At 43.0% G+C, this 16,108-nt stretch overlaps 1 protein-coding gene across 2 annotated transcripts; it reads left to right on the forward strand.

Moving 5' to 3' along the window:
• Positions 1-15,644, forward strand: LOC148829352 (bestrophin-3-like). Of its 2 annotated transcripts, XM_088923647.1 has the most exons (10): positions 1-107; positions 388-553; positions 1,274-1,368; positions 3,188-3,421; positions 5,751-5,905; positions 7,177-7,254; positions 8,559-8,711; positions 12,371-12,451; positions 12,779-12,930; positions 14,669-15,644. In XM_088923647.1, exons 2-10 carry the CDS (start codon positions 402-404, stop codon positions 15,477-15,479), a joined length of 1,911 nt encoding a protein of 636 aa, XP_088779773.1. In that variant the 5' UTR covers positions 1-107; positions 388-401; the 3' UTR covers positions 15,480-15,644. The 2 variants fall into 2 exon arrangements, with proteins under 2 accessions (XP_088779773.1, XP_088779772.1); XM_088923646.1 differs by lacking the exon at positions 1,274-1,368 and having other exon boundaries at positions 65-107; positions 458-553.
• Positions 15,645-16,108: the final 464 nt, after the last annotated feature.

Genomic DNA, 16,108 nt, shown 5'->3' on the forward strand with positions numbered 1-16,108 from the left:
ATAACAGCCTTCTAAAAGTGGAAAGCACTGTCATCGTAGCGTCCTAGACTTGAATCATCGTTAAGGAAATATAACACATAATCAAGTTGCACAGTAGCTCTGTGAAGGTAAGAGAATGACGCTACTTCTCCAACACGTGTTTAATTCTTACTTGACTGGGTCAAGAGATTTTTTAAATTTCAGTTACGCGGAGCGCAACTTGACGCAGGTATCCGATTAAACGGGTTTAAAACAGTTCGTATTGCCTTGTAGATATCTGCTTTACTGTTTAGTAGAATCTGAATAATCTTGATCAGGCTCTCCGTTTAATTAATTAGCATTAATTAGCAATTAGCATGAATTAAAGTTGATGTAAAATATTTGGCTGACTAAGTTGTTTTTCTACAGTTAGTACCCTGAAGATGACGGTGACTTACTCCAGTAAAGTAGCCAACGCCACGTTCTTCGGTTTTCACAGATTGCTTCTGCGATGGAAAGGCAGCATCTATAAACTGCTCTATCGAGAGTTCACCGTTTTCGTTGTGCTGTACAGTTTCCTCAGCATCGTATACAGGTAATTCTTTTTGCATGGGACAAATCCTCAACATTTAAATGACCCCTTGGGTGTAATTTTTATTTGTGTTTGTTTTATCGATCGCTTTGAAATCGGCTAAAAATAGCCCGATATAAGGTTTCTGCTCCGTTGACATGACGCTTTCATTCAGAACTTTGATTTGAAAACCAAATGTTTAGTGGTTTTGATTGGAGACGTAATAAATTCTACCTTTTTAACTCACCTTCATTGAGTGTGAATTGTAGGCATGATCGGCACCAAGTGTAACTAGATTATGCACTCTGGATTCATGGTAAACCTAAAGGTATTAGGTGTAAAAATGTATTACTAATTTATCTAACAAAAAATGAAAAAGAAAGCATGGCCAAGAATCTTACGCATGTGCCAGTTTTAAGGCTTTTTTAAACAGTTTTTTTAGGTTAAGAACTGCACTGCAGAAAAAGCTAATCCATTAGTAAGGCCTTGTTGGTATTTTTTAATGAATGAGAAATGAAAAAGAGGGGGGGGGGGATCTGAGATTCTGGGGGAGATTAGATGCAAATATTTACTTTATCCTTATAATACAAAACTGTCCACCCCCCACCCCCCTTGTGTCTTAATGGTGGTCCAGTTCTGCTGAGATCTGCTTTGTTTGCTTTACCTGCTGTGAGTACGAGTCATATTGGTATGAACTGTTCTTGGAAAAAAAGTGTCCCAAACATCTATTTCTATCCACTCTAGATTCTTTCTTTCAGAAACTCAAAAACGTTACTTTGAAAAGTTGTCTCTTTACTGCGATAAATACGCTGAGCAAATTCCAGTAACGTTTGTGCTAGGTAAGTAAATTGTCTCGGAGGCACACGTGCACAAAGACAGCTGCCTGCGGTCTTTGAATTAGCACAGCTGACATTGCATGAGGCTGTTGGGGTGAAGCATTAGGTCACAAAGAGCAGATATACACTTGGTTCTGTTTATGCTTCTTGGCGTTGGGTGTGAGGCTGTGTATTTGATATAGCATCGCCTAACATTTTGTAGACCATGATTTTTGTCTTCCTCTTCTTGCTTTTTTCTCAAGCCTTCTTTCTGCCTCGGCTGTTTTTACAACCTAAAGTCTAAGGGCCCAGTTTTCAGAGCTGCTGCCAAATATACCCCAGCATTAATTATCCCTGCCTTAAACGTCCTCAGGTACTTATTGTTAAGCTCTGTATGGGGAGTTACTCATAGCCCACACAGACAGCTCATAAATAATGAAACAGTGCCACGCAACATACCAGCCCCGTCATAAGATTTTTTTTCATATGGAACAACACAGGTGCAGACACAGCAATGTACAAACAGACATGCAGTTGAAAAACATCTTAGTGAAGGTCTGGAAATCAGACTACTGAATTAACAGAAATACATGAGGATGACATTGCTTATTCTGATGATGAGATCTTATTTGTTGGAGCAGAGGGAGACTAGATGCATTAAAGTTTATTGTCAGTTTGTCTCAATTGAAACAGCCCTATTCTCAGCAAAGTTCTGGTCAGCAGGAAAGTAATGATGTCTTTGCCTTTAACTTGCTCTCCATTAGACATCCCTCTGCTGCAAGTGTAACGGGTTCTCAAAAGGAAACAGGTGCTATATTGTGGCACATCCATTACTACAACACACACAGGATAAGAAGGGGAATAAACACAAATACATGCATTGGACACTATTAAGATGACCTAAAACTGTTATGTTAAACCAATAAGCCTCAAATAAAATAAATCTGGCATTCCTGTAGGTGCATTGGGTCTTGTAGTTGAGACGTATGTACATTGGCTCTACAAAATATCTGTGCACCAGATGTACAAGTACTGATTGGAACCACTGTGCATCCCTTCTGTGCTTCACGGTTTTCGGTGGCAGATCCCTGCTTTCAATTTTGTGTTTCTGGAAGTGTCTGTGTAAGGGGAATGACTTATTATATCTGTCTGTTTCTTCTTTTCCTGCTTATCTTTTGCTCCATTGCAAAATTTGCGACATTTCCCTAAGCTCCTCAGGATGACACAAACAGCACATTGTCTGAATACTCTTTTTTCAGTTTTTAGAGCAACAAGAACAGCTTCCTTTTGAACATATCCTCTTTTACAATTTGTCTCACTGTTGCCACCCACAAGAAAAGAACTGGACTGGGAGTCACGGCCTTCCTGGAACCCAGTCTGTTGGCTCTCAGTGTACCTAATCAGCCAATATTGGTGAAGTATAGAATACTTAAAGCTGCTGTCTTCATGGCTTATGTGCTACACAGGCCCAAATTTCACCTCCCCAGTGAGCTGGGAGCTAAGACTAAGGCAACATCAGATTTGTATCCTGTATGACAGGGATTCAAATTGACAAAGCTCACCTGGCATACAGCAAAAGCTATATCATGGCAGAAAAAGCAAGCACGTCTCACAAGCCAATACCCCATTAAGACTGATTTTCAGCTATGTCCTGAAATGGCCAGTCTGACTACAGTATGGTTTTCTTGCATCTTGGAAGGCAACAGGAGCGCACATTAGGCCTGTTTGAAAGCTGCAGCCTATTTTTCAATGGAGTACAAGCTTGCGCTGTCTGGAAGCAGCCCGGTTTGTCTTTCCCGAGCCCCCCGCTTTTAAAGCGAGTAAAGGTATCGCCCGGCCCCAGGTTTCTACGTGACGCTGGTGGTGAACCGCTGGTGGAACCAGTTTGTGAACCTGCCGTGGCCCGACCGGCTGATGCTGCTGATCTCCAGCTGCGTGCAGGGCCGGGACGAGCACGGCCGCCTGCTGCGCAGGACGCTGATGCGCTACGTCAACCTGGCCTCGCTGCTCATCTTCCGCTCCGTCAGCACCGCCGTCTGCAAGCGCTTCCCCACCATAGACCACGTGGTGGAAGCAGGTACGTCGGGCTTTTCATTTAAAAAAATAGAATAATTGCTTACACTTATATAGCGCTTTTCTGGACACTCCACTCAAAGCGCTTTACAGGTGATGGGCACTCCCCTCCACCACCACCAATGTGCAGCATCCACCTGGATGATGCGACGGCAGCCATAGTGCGCCAGAACGCTCACCACACATCAGCTATCATTGGGGAGGAGAGCAGTGTGATGAAGCCAGTTCATAGATGGGGATTATTAGGAGGCCATGATTGGCCAATGGGAAATTTGGCCAGGACACCGGGGTTACACCCCTACTCTTTTTGAGAACCACCCTGGAATTTTTTAATCACCACAGAGAGACAGGACCTTGGCTTTATGTCTCATATGAAGGATGGCGCCTTTTTACAGTATCGTGTCCCCATCACTGTACTGGGACATTAGGACCCACACAGACCACAGGGTGGGCACCCCCTGCTGGCCCCTCTAACACCTCTTCCATCAGCAAATCTAGAAGGTCTCCCATCCAGGTACTGGCCAGGCTCACACCTGCTGAGCTTCAGTGGGTTGTCAGCTATGAGATGCAGGGTGATATAGCTGTAGGCTAATAACATGCTTGAAAGGGCTGACGTAAATGCTTGTTGTGCCAGGAAAGAACATCAGAGAGGAGGCCTGTTTGGTTCATTAATGGCCTGTTTTAGTTAATGTGCAGAGCTGGTAGAGACATGACCAAACAGCCTTGCAGCTGTAACTGCTGCCAAAGGTGCCTCCATCATATATTGAGTTCATGGCCCTGAATACTTATGCAATCAACATATTTCATAAGAACATGAAAACGTTACAAACCAGAGGAGGCTGTTCAGCCCATCTGGACTGTTTCTCAGTATCTCATCCAGCTATCTCTAGAAAAAACCAAAGTACTGGCTTTAAGCACATGGCTATACAACTTGTTCCATATTCCTGCAACCCTTTTGTAAAGAGGTTCTCAGTTGTAAATACACTTCCATGTAGTTTCTACTTGAGTCCTCTGGTTCATGTTGCACTGTTTGTTTTGAAGGCAGTTGGGTTGACCTTGTGTATGTCTTTGAGTGAGGATTTGGAATACTTTTATCCAGTCCCCTCTCAGTCTTTTCTATTCAAGATTAAATGGGGTAAAACCCAGTCTTTCAAGAATATTGCCAGGCATGAGGAAACTATTGTCCCTACCAGTAATACTCAACTGGGGCTGCACATTGGTGGTGGTGGAGGGGAGTCCCCATTATCTGTAAAGTGCTTTGAGTGGAGTGTCCAGAAAAGTGCTATGTAAGTGTAAGGAATCGTTATTAATAATATAGAACTCAAATCAATTTCCAATACTTCCTTGTTTAGGCTTTTGCAACTTTTTACATCGGGCCCTTTAAAACTGTATCCCAGAACACTTCAAATTACAACAAATCCATTCTAAACATATTTCATTTCAAAATGGGCCTTGGAGTTAAGCCCCATGAAAACACCGAACCGATTCCAAGATTGTACCAAAGGAAAGCTTCACGTGAATAATTTATAACCCAGACGCTACGAGAGAAAGGCTATGCAACAGTGGAAACAGAAAAGAAACTCAGGGCTTCTTAAGAAGGCATAAGGTTCTTATTCCAACATTTAATTTCATTTCAAGCCAAGAAAAACCCCAGGGAGGCCATGAGAAACAACCATAAAGCAGCACCAACATTTAAAATGACTGACTTTGCAGAACAGTTGAAAGTCAAGCAAGCAGTTGTGAGCTGAGCTGACAGCTACGGTTAACATCAATATCTCTGTCTAGAGCTGTTAGAAGGGGCCTGGATACTGCACGTAATAACTGCAGAAATCCTGCAGGAATACCACTACCTTACAACCACCTAAAAAAGTTTCAGACATTTTTTTAGCAAAAAAAATCACCAACCTAGATTTGTTTCCTGAATAAATCAAGAATACGGGCCTGAATGTCTACAGACAATGCACTATTTTGTCAGTTGAAAGGCGGGCAGTGAAGGTTAAAATTCATAATGTCTTCTGAGAATGCTCTTGTTCACCTTTGCAGGTTGGAAAGGAAAAAAAATAGAACTAGCACTGTCATTTTCAGTTTAATTTGACATTTTTATGCATAAAGATTTTCTTGCATCCTAAAGTTGCCAGGGGATGAGAGACTCCTTTGGTATGAACTAGTGGGTATCCAGGGGAACATGTTCCTCCTGGTTCTGTTTGCATTGTTCCATGGTGCACTATGTTCACACTACAGTTGCTTCAAGACATTATCTTATTTTATCAAACAGGAGGGTAGGATAATGCACCAAATTGTGTCCACTGAGCTGTCTATTTCCTTGGTCCAAGGTTTTATGACAGCAGATGAAAGGAAGGTATTTGAAAATCTCAAATCACCCCATCTGAAATACTGGATCCCAGTAGTGTGGTTTGCGAATCTGGCCTCTAAAGCCCGGAAGGAGGGCAGAATACAGGACAGCGTGGACCTGCAGACCATCATGAATGTGAGTTCACTGCCTCGTTTACATCCCCGTTAAAAATCAAACACATAGGAAAGGTTACAAAGGGGAGGAGGTCATCTGGCCCGTTAGTCTTATTTGGTTGCTAGAGGTTAGCTGTTTGGCAAATCTCTTCCAGTTATTTCCTGGAAGTAGCTGGAGTATCAGTTTCAGCAGCATGGCTGGGCAGCACGTCCCAGTCTTCTACAACCAACTGCGTAAAAAGTACCTCCTGTTCCCAGTGTTTAACTAATTTCCGCATAGGATCAACTTGCTTGCCCTGGTTTGTGTTTCACTGTTTATTCTGAAGAAGTCATTTTGTCATTGCCTTTGAGGACTTTGAATGCTTGAATCATGGCCCCTTCTTCTCAAGTATTAAACAAACTCATTTTTTTAGCCTCTTCTTAATAAGAAATTCAAAGTTCTTTTTTTTTTGACAGATTCCAGAGCAGCAATATCTTTTATTCAGTTTACACATTATTTTGACACATTTACATCTTCTAGACAAACAGAGGTCTTCTTCAAGCTGGGTGTAATCTTGCAGTTATAATTCATGCGTTTGTTAAAAGCATGTAATATTTTTTGGGCTATATTATACGTCAATTGGCAGATGTTTGCCCAGTTTTGAGTTTTCCCTTGTTTTTTATTTAAATTTACAGCTTCTACAGTTTTTGCTAATCCTCCTATTTTGGTAACATCTGTAAATGTGAGAAGCCTTCCATGTATACTCGTGATCTAGATCACTGATATAAATGCAGAAAAGCTGTGGTCCTAATACATAGTTAAATTCCTCTAACTACATCACCCCAATTAATGCATTTACACCTTAAACCTCTGTAAATCTGTACTGTTTCCTCTCCATTAAACAGTTCTCAATCCAACTATAAATACTTTCAGTAAGTTCAATTAAAAAATTAGTGTTTTATGAGGATGATCATGAAAATAATCTAAATATACTGAGACATTCTCTGTTGGTATCCATTACAGCTATTTCTTATTTTAAAAAAGCCCTAATGTGTTCTATAATACTGTTCCCCAGTTTCCTGTGCCTTATTTGCATAGCTTTGATTCCTGCTTTTCTTAAAGAGTTTTTACAGTAGGGTAGCATTTTATCTCTCTTATACAGCTGTAGTTTTCCATGTCTTTTCTTCCGCATGCTGTTCCAAAAGCTAATCTGGCTTCAGAGATTTCTAATTTTTTCTCACGTCAAAAAATAATATTATGGTTCGTTGTCACTGTCACTTTAGCAGACTTATTTTTCCTTCATGATCACACAGGAAATGAACAAATTCAGAACTTGGTGTTCAACCCTGTTTGGCTATGACTGGGTGGGAATTCCTCTTGTCTACACGCAGGTAAAGATTGAATTTATTATTTTAATTTGATGGATGGAGCACTGGCAATGAAAAAAAAACAACATTTATTCACTACTGATGTGAAAGCCTGGATATTGGCACACACGTTCTCCTGTTTTGACATGGAGCTAGCTCACAAGAAGAACAGGAGACTGGATTGTGACTGGACAGTAGCACAAGTCAGCCTTTGTGCTTCAGATCTGCCTTCTGTCGAAAAGCTGTGTGAATCTTCGACAATGGGTCAGGATAGTCAAGCTCCAGGACCCAAAGGATACTGGTACTTTGGGTTTTCACTCAATCTTTCACTTGCTGACATGACCTTACTATTTAACTCCTCTGGGAAACCCAGACATTTTTTTTGTGGAACTGCACATCTGGTACTGCTCTACAGACCTTTATTAATAAACAATGATATATTAAAGAGTGCTCCTTATTGTAACAAGCTTAACACTCTTTGACACATTACTATTTAACATCCTCACCAACAGCTGAAAAAGAAATTCAGTCCTAAAATGACCAATTTATATAAATTGTTATTATATACAATAACACTGCAATTCATGTGTAGCTCAACTCTCATCTCATTGTCACGTGCTATCCATTAACGTTGGTCTGAAGTCCAGCTGAGGCTTTGTGAGGAAATGATGCCACACACAACCCAAGAAAATGTGGCACTGAAGGCGTTTTCTGAAATGACTGGGGTTCTCTCCCATCCCATGGGTGTTCCTGGCAGAACAGGACAGGGGGAATCAGGAGGCCGAGCAGCAGTTTTCATAGCCTCTGTCAGAACGCCCCATGTTCTGTCACCGAGAGTGCCTTTAACCCACCATCTCCTTACGATGTTTAATATGCGCACTTCCTGTAAGAAAATGATCACTCCTACAAGTAACAACGGGAGCCCAGACATGACCTACTGTATCTCGGGCGCCTCCGTGCCCCTGACCCACACCTGCAGCAGTGACATCACTGCAGGAGACTTGTCTTGCTCAATGAGACCCACTGGAGGAGCCCTGGGGAGCGATGTCACCACATCAGTCCCCTCTTCCACGATAAGACGCAACACGCAACGAGAACGAGTGAGGAGTGGTGGACCAAAAACAAAAACATTCAAGATTAGTTTTAGACTCATGAGGAAGACACCTTACAGATTGCCCAGTAACATTCACAAGCCTTTGAAGGGTCCCTAATGCACACATAGTTTTTTAAAACAACGTAGAATATTGAAAAGCAATTTTTTGTCTCCTCTCTAGTACTGCAGTTCTCCCTCCCCCTCCCCTCTCAGACCGGTCGCTGTGTCTCCTCAGGTCGTCACTCTGGCAGTCTACACCTTTTTCTTTGCCTGTCTGATTGGGCGACAGTTCCTGGACCCTAAACAGGGCTACCCTGGCCACGACCTGGACCTCTACGTGCCCGCCTTCACCCTACTGCAGTTCTTCTTCTATGCCGGCTGGCTCAAGGTCAGGCTCCTGCTGACATGTCTCATTTTACTTTCTCTCTCAGTTTGTTTTAATACCAGCGCGGGAGACTGTAGTGTCCAGTACAGAACACTGTGGAGATCTGGACAGGCTGTCACATTAACCACATGATGAAGACGTTAAAATTAATTTTAAAAGTCCGATTTTACATTTTTAAATTGCATTCTCTCCATGAAATATATATATATATTACTCTAATAAGCACTAAGAAATGTTAATAAATAGAAGAGTTTTCAGCTGTTCCTGAAATTTAAAAAAATGTTTTGAAGTTTATTCCAAAGGGAGAGGTTCAAACCCAACTGTGGGATTATTTCAGTGGTTCAGGCAGATTTTTCTACTTGGTCTTAATTACATCAAAAAACCAGCCTGCTCAGACTGTCACTCTCCAAGACTTAGAGGAAACTCTGAGAATAGAAATATCGAATGAGCAATCATAAAAAATCTCACTGTGAGAGGGGCTGAGATATCTCTTCCATTCCCTATACAATGTCTATAGTTTAGTTCTGAACAGGAGTTGGAACATGCTTTCTCATACATGAAGGAAAACATCAGTTCAAGGCTTGGTATACAGTGGTGGTTAGTGCTTCTACCTCATGGATCTTGAAGCAATCAGTTTGACTGGGGTATATTTTCTAGGTGCTTGAGTTTCTTCCTACCTTCCAAGACGTGCTGTATAGGTGTATTGATGAAATTATTGGTGAAAGGGTGTGTGTGGTGTATACGCATGTACAGCATAGGCATGGTGTGTGCATTTGTGCATGTGTACAGCAATGGACTGATACCTTCTAGGACTTAGTCCCTCAGTGTGCCTTTTCTTTCCAAGATAGACTCAGTCCTAACCAGGAACTGGCTTTCTGTTAATGGATGGATGGCTTATTGTGCAAATAATCTGACTGCCAGTAAAGTTTATTGTCTTATCTGCATAAATAATAGATGTGTATCTTGTGTAACAAGATGCAGAACACATCTCTGTTTTCAGCAAACCTCTTTAGTTATGCTGACACACAATCGTCTTAGTTTCACATCAGTAAGTCCCTGCACAAGTCACATATACATTTTAATTAGTGAGCAGATGTGTGGGCATTGTTAGAGTGGTGAATTTAAGTAATGTGATTTCAGAAAAAGCAACAGATGGTCGGTCAATATTCGGTTTGCGGGTTGGGTTAAAATGACCAAAATGTGTTGATTAAAAATTTGTTTAACCAACAAATCAAAAATAATTTTCAGTAAAGCAACAACAGTGAAATATACCATATGACCACTTGCTAATGGCAAAATTTGGCATGGAGATGGAGATGTTTACATCAGGAAATAAGACTAAGCAGGAAACTGTCTCTGTGAGCAGGCTACGTCCTGCAAGGCAGGGTTTTGTATTAGTTACTATGAGAATTACAGATACCATGACATTTTGTCTTTGTTTTTTATTCCATATTTGATGTATTTAGTATTTATGATATTAGGCATTTGAGCATGCATAGGTCCAAAAAATTCAAAAAGTTATAAATTAAGTCCATTCTATTACTGAAACTCACTTATTTTGCCCTCACAGAAACACAATGGCTACCTTGGCTCAGTTCAAACTGTGATAGATCTTCTCATCCTAACCATCGCTGGAATGTTCCCTAACACTACTAGTGTACTTTCTCAGCAGTGACTTTAGCATCAGATCATTCTGAGACTCAAAGCATTGGGCTGACAGTTGTGTTGTCCTGGTCAAAAGGGAGGAGTGGGGGTGTGATCACGTGGCAAGGAACACAAAAACACCTTTGTGCACGTTGAAGCTGATAACAAGCTTTCTTTCAAGTCACAACTTGTTGAGATCCTGGGATCAGTTCGCCATTAGCACCTGGTTAGATAGGTTAAATGGCCTCCTCTCATTTTGAAACCTTAATTTACACATCCAAAGTTAGTCATTCAGCAGCAGAACACAACAATAATGGAGATCTGCTTGGCAGACATCATTTTTTTCTCTTAGTCTTTAGCACATTAAGTCAGCAGTCTGTTAGAAAATGCTGTACTAGTACTGCTTTTAACTGAACTGTCTGTGGGTCGATTTTGGCTTAACATAGCTTGGGAGATTTGCACAATCTGGAATACAGCGATGTACAGTGATGTGCCATATAGTTACTGCTTGTTCTTCACAAATTAGTGGACCTTTGTCTCTTCGAAGGAAAACTACACTAAAAAATGTATCTAAGTACTAAATGCTGAAACAGTCGGATCAGAGTTTCCAGGCGTGATGTGATAAAGAAGAGACCCAGAACTTCCACGTATATCGAAAGGTATGGCTGCTAATGTACAGCTTTGCAAAGACATTCAGAGCAGAAGAACCCCAATTGTTTTCTCAGTTGGAATCCACTCGAAACATACGTATAGAGAGACACTCTGTCAAATATCAACTGAAAGGGTTAACAAGGTGGAAAGAGATTAATGAGCGCTACACAGTGAAAATGTATGGATTGTAATTATACACATTTCCACAAAGCAGTGAGTCAATGACTGTGGAATTGGGTAGAGCAAGCCACCCTCCCTGCCTACAGAGACTTAAATTAACAGGCTACTGGCAGGAAATGAGCAGGGGATTGTCAGAAGTGGTGATTAAATTGCAGAGCTTTTTGAATATCCTGCTGGGTGCAGTTTCAGACCAATTAAAGCAGAGCACAGTACATCACGTTCAGTGACCCTTTAGGAAATGGGTGTGGGTGGTGTATTAGGAGCAGATGGAATACGCTAGGCAGTGACCAAAGCAGCAGCGTATATTAATGTGTCCCATGTGTGAAATGTGGTGGATGGTATTACTTAAGATAAGCTGTAGCTATATCTAGTGCTGGCACCTGCCATCGCAATCTTTCTTACTATCGGGAGCATAGTATCTTTTTACAGTATGTTACCAATTATAAAAACATACACAAATAATAGGAAACCCCATGTTTATTTCTGCTAGAAGAATTCTTTTGGGAAAAAAAGGGCACATCACACCCATGGAATACCCCTACATTGAAAACAATAGCAGCTTTGGCGTGTCACATCTAGTGCTGTACTCTCAAATTCATTTCTTCCAGTATTTTAATTGAGTGAAATGAAGGGACTCGGTATAGCTAACTCATTCAGACATTTAAGAGTGATCATCATACATAGACCAGTCTCATTTCCCTTGAACCCTAAATCCATGGAACAAGAAAAAAAAACAGATCCTGGAAAATCAATATAGTTTGAAAATGACAGGCGGATGTCTGAAAGATCATTGGCAAGTACCCTGTTTGAGAACAAAACAAAGGAAAAGAACAAGAAATCCAATTGCATGATGTCTGAAAAAAACAACAAACATCCAAAACTGAAGTGAAAGCAGGTCCATTCTAAACAAGAACTTCTAACAAAATTACAGGTTGTCCTGTAGTCAGGCAGCCAAACGGTCTTCAATGACAGGGAAGGTAAGACTTACTGTACTTCTAATGCCATTGTCAGCAAGCCACTGAGTGATCCACTGATTGTGGAAAAAGTGAATTCTTAAAAGTTGTGACGATACGATTCGTCTCAGGAAGAACTGCTGCAATGTTACAGCCATCAAGTAGGTATTGGGAAGTAAGAACTCTTCCCACAATTCCTTTTTGAGGATGTGCCATTCCTCTCCCTTTCCTCAGGTAGCAGAGCAGCTCATCAACCCCTTTGGAGAGGATGATGACGACTTCGAGGCAAACTGGTGTATCGACAGAAACCTGCAGGTCAGTGGGTTTTCCCAGCACGTTGCCAGAAAAAGGCGAATGAAGTGCCTTTCCTACCAATGTTATAAGCAAACACAAATCAAATACATTTTTTGAAACCTGGGATCCTATTTTTTACTGGATGAATGTATTGTTCCCATGTAAATGAGCCGAGAGGAGCTGAGGGCCGAGTCTGGCTTGAAAACCTGGGTAACATCCTTTTTTTTTGCCTGCTAACTTGCCTGCTCGTGTAATAGAGCGTGACAGCACAGCGGAATAATTCTGTCCCTTAGGAAATCGAGCTGCATGTTTCTGTAATTGTCAAGTGGGGTTTTCTGTAACGGGCAGGTGTCTCTGATGGCTGTGGACGAAATGCACATGAACGTCCCTCGGATGATGAAGGATATCTACTGGAACGACTCCGATGTCCGGCCTCCCTACACCCTGGCCGCTGCAGACTACTGTATTCCCTCCTTCCTGGGCTCCACCACTGACATGGGGTGAGCACTGAGACTCCCACCTGCTCCTTCAGCTGATAGGCATGTCCCTCAGGAGGGCAGAGAAACACAAGTATTTAGAGAGGGCAGTTTCTGACCACTCAACAACACCCCTGGGCAGCCTTTCGAGGGACAAGAGAGGGGAGGAATCTTTTACAGGTGAGGTGCATACAACACAGCACAGAAACCTAAAGTAATTTGGAAACAAGAGTGCCAGAGACCTGTTTATGAATGCACACGCAACACACAAGAGGCTGCAAGGCAAACAAAAGAAAATAGTTTTTACTTTGAGCTCCAGCTGACTTCGTAACATTTCCCGGCTGAGGCTGGACAGATAGGCAGTTTACCAGTTTACATAAAAAAAAAAACAGGAGAGCTCTACCAAATGTGAGGATTTTTCCAGGTTGGGACCAATGCTGAAGTCCGTTTCTCGTCCAAGCAAAGGTGGTAACCCAAAGTGCTTCTAATCAGTTTCTGTCACCCCGTGCAACACACCACCACGCACTATACACCACACCCAGCTTTGTTAATAAGCCTCCTGTACCTGTGGCGATCGCTTCTGTACCGTACATACGCGTCAGTTCAGCAGGTGTTCATCCTCGTTTGATCGTTCTTCAGCACTTACAGTTCCCAAATCTGCTCCCCTGCGTGTGTCCTCCAGCGGTCGGATTGAAGCGGCCCGCCCGAGCTCGTGTTGAGCTCCATGATCACGGGGTCAGGCTCATGTGAAGCAACTCAGTGCTCCCGACAGCGTTGTGGATTAGCCGGCAGGGACGTGCCTGGCTCTCAGTTACAGGAGTCGGTATACTCGGTACTGTCGGTGAGGGACGCGTCTCTCCTCTCATCGGCGCTGAACCTCTGAAACTGGGCTGCGTTGCCTGTAAGGAGTAAAACTACGAGCGTCTCCAGGCAGGCGGGTCAGAGGCTTCTACATACACCTCCTCATTCTCTCCGGCGTGAGGTCACGGGATTTGAAACTGCGGACCGAAGTGTGAAAACACGCAATTGGCAAATCCAACTCAAGTGGGATTAACAAACAATTTGCAGTTCTATATTTACGAGAAAAAAATCCAAATGGAAAGCAGGCTATTTAATCCATACTTTTATATATCGGGTTTTTAACAAGTAACAAGGACAGCAGGATGCATTTTAGACCTGTGGATTTTCCTGATCGATAGCAATTATTTTAATTCTGGTCTAGTTCGCAAACAAGCTAGATTTAGAAGTGATACAAAAATAAGGTGGCAAACATAAACTCTGCAGCAAGGGAATTAAAGAAAGACTTAGATCAACTCTACTGGGTGGAAACAATAAAAAAAAATTAACATTGAGAAGTGCAAAGCGATCCACACAGTGAATAGGACCGTTGCTGATTCAATGCAATGTAAGAAAGAGATCTGGGTGTTTGTGTAGACTCTTCTACGTTATCAAGCCACCATAATTAAAAAAGGCAGGTGAGATGCTTGAGTACATAGCAAGAGGTATGTGACATTCCCTTCCATTTAAGGAAAGAAAAAATTATTTCTTCTCGTCACTGAAAACCCAATGGAACCAGGTCGTTTATCCCAAGAGAGGAGTAAGGAAGGGGGAGGGTTCAAAAATGAGGAAAAGTGGACACAGTGAAGTCCAGTACCAGTACAAAAAGAGCTTTATGGGGTTGATAAGGAAACAGGCCGAGAGGGCCTCACACTCCAGTATTCTGAGCAGTCAGTGATGCCACATTTTGCCTGCTGTGTTTCAGCCTCTCGGACATCGATGTTCTTTACTACGACGACGTCATGCCGGAGGATTACCAGCCCCGCCGGCAGATGTCGGTGTTGGGCAGAGTGCGCCGGCTGCTCAGCGTGCAGGACCCCCCCGACCTCTCCCCCCGCCGCCCCTCTTTCAAGCGCAACAGCAGTGAGTTCTCCAGCGTCTTCTTCCCTTTCCCCCTGGACCAAAACCTCCAGCTTGGTGCTGAGGAGATGGGCAACAAATTCAACTTGTCGGGCCTGCAGGAGCCCCAGGCGAAAGCCTGCCCAGACCACCTTTCCACGCTGCAGGAGGTCAGCGCCCCCTCTACCCCCGAAAAGCTGCTCCGCTCGCCCACCTTGCGGAAGTTTCCGGAAGTGGTGGTCATTCCACCCAGAGGCAACAGCCTGCACAGGCAGCAGGACAATCGAGACACCCAGGGGCCTGAGCTCCCCCAGGAAAGCCCTGGGAAGGGGATAAGAGAGTCTTCCAGCGAGCGGGAGCCAGACCAGGCAGTAGGGAGGCCAAAGGATCAGGGTTCCAGCAAACAGAGGTGGAGCGTACCGGCGCCAAAAAAGAAACCGAAGAACCGTCAGCTCTTCCGCCGGGTCTCCAAGGCCTCGTTAAGTAGCCTGCACAGTCCCAAGGGCCTGGTGGGGAGGAAGAGCCTCACTGGGGAGACCAACACCCCTTCGAAGCCAGCCCTGAGCACCAGCCAGGCTGCGACCAGTGACTCAGAGGAGCTCCGGGAAACGGACATCTTGGAATCCAACAGCGAGGAGAGCCAGAGCACGATGCAGACGCACTCTCCGGACTCCTAGCAGGCGGTCTTCCAGTAGGGCCTTCGATGTAGTTAGATCTCAAATACAGAGCGGTGGGATTCGTTTACTAAAATGTGAAACAACTTCTTTTTTATACACCAAATCTTATTTTTTAGCAGAGAAGACGTACTGCATTGTCACTGGATTAAAATTTTCTTATGTTATGCTTAACAGCGGTGCTTCATTTAATTGAGATTTTTTTTTCCCCTCTCAAAGTTCTCCGACCAGTTATTAAATTCTCTTTATCAGATTTTTGTGAAGGGATTTTTCACCCTTTTTGTGTGCATGTCCCTGCCTAGGCCCCAGCCTGTCACTGGTTTCCTCCTTTGTGCCTTACCCATCACACTAAACTGGTACTTTTGTCCCGACAGAGATAAATATGCATCAGATTGCGGAGGGGTTTTCTTCTGGCAGCTGTGCCTCTCCTTGAATAGCAGATCTCTCGGTTAATTCTGATTAAATAGACTGGGCTACGGTCCGACTCTGTGCTAACCAGCCATTTAGAGCAATAAATCATAAGGTACTTCAGTTAAAGATTTTTAATAAACTTTATTGTACTCTGGAGAAATTGATGGATGAAGATCCACAGCACAGGTCTGGGTCTTAAATGCAATATTGATAAAGGATCA

This window comes from Atractosteus spatula, chromosome 8 (assembly GCF_055471065.1).
Source record: "Atractosteus spatula isolate fAtrSpa1 chromosome 8, fAtrSpa1.hap1, whole genome shotgun sequence".
NCBI classification, from domain to species: domain Eukaryota; kingdom Metazoa; phylum Chordata; class Actinopteri; order Semionotiformes; family Lepisosteidae; genus Atractosteus; species Atractosteus spatula.

What these genes read in the sequence shown, in the direction of transcription:
- LOC148829352 (XM_088923647.1), top strand. Translation starts at nt 402, where the DNA reads ATGACGGTGACTTACTCCAGTAAAGTAGCCAACGCCACGTTCTTCGGT. An exon ending in AGACCACGTGGTGGAAGCAG is followed by an intron (nt 3,422 to 5,750) that starts GTACGTCGGGCT and finishes CCTTGGTCCAAG; the next exon opens with GTTTTATGACAGCAGATGAA. An exon ending in TTCCTCTTGTCTACACGCAG is followed by an intron (nt 7,255 to 8,558) that starts GTAAAGATTGAA and finishes GTGTCTCCTCAG; the next exon opens with GTCGTCACTCTGGCAGTCTA.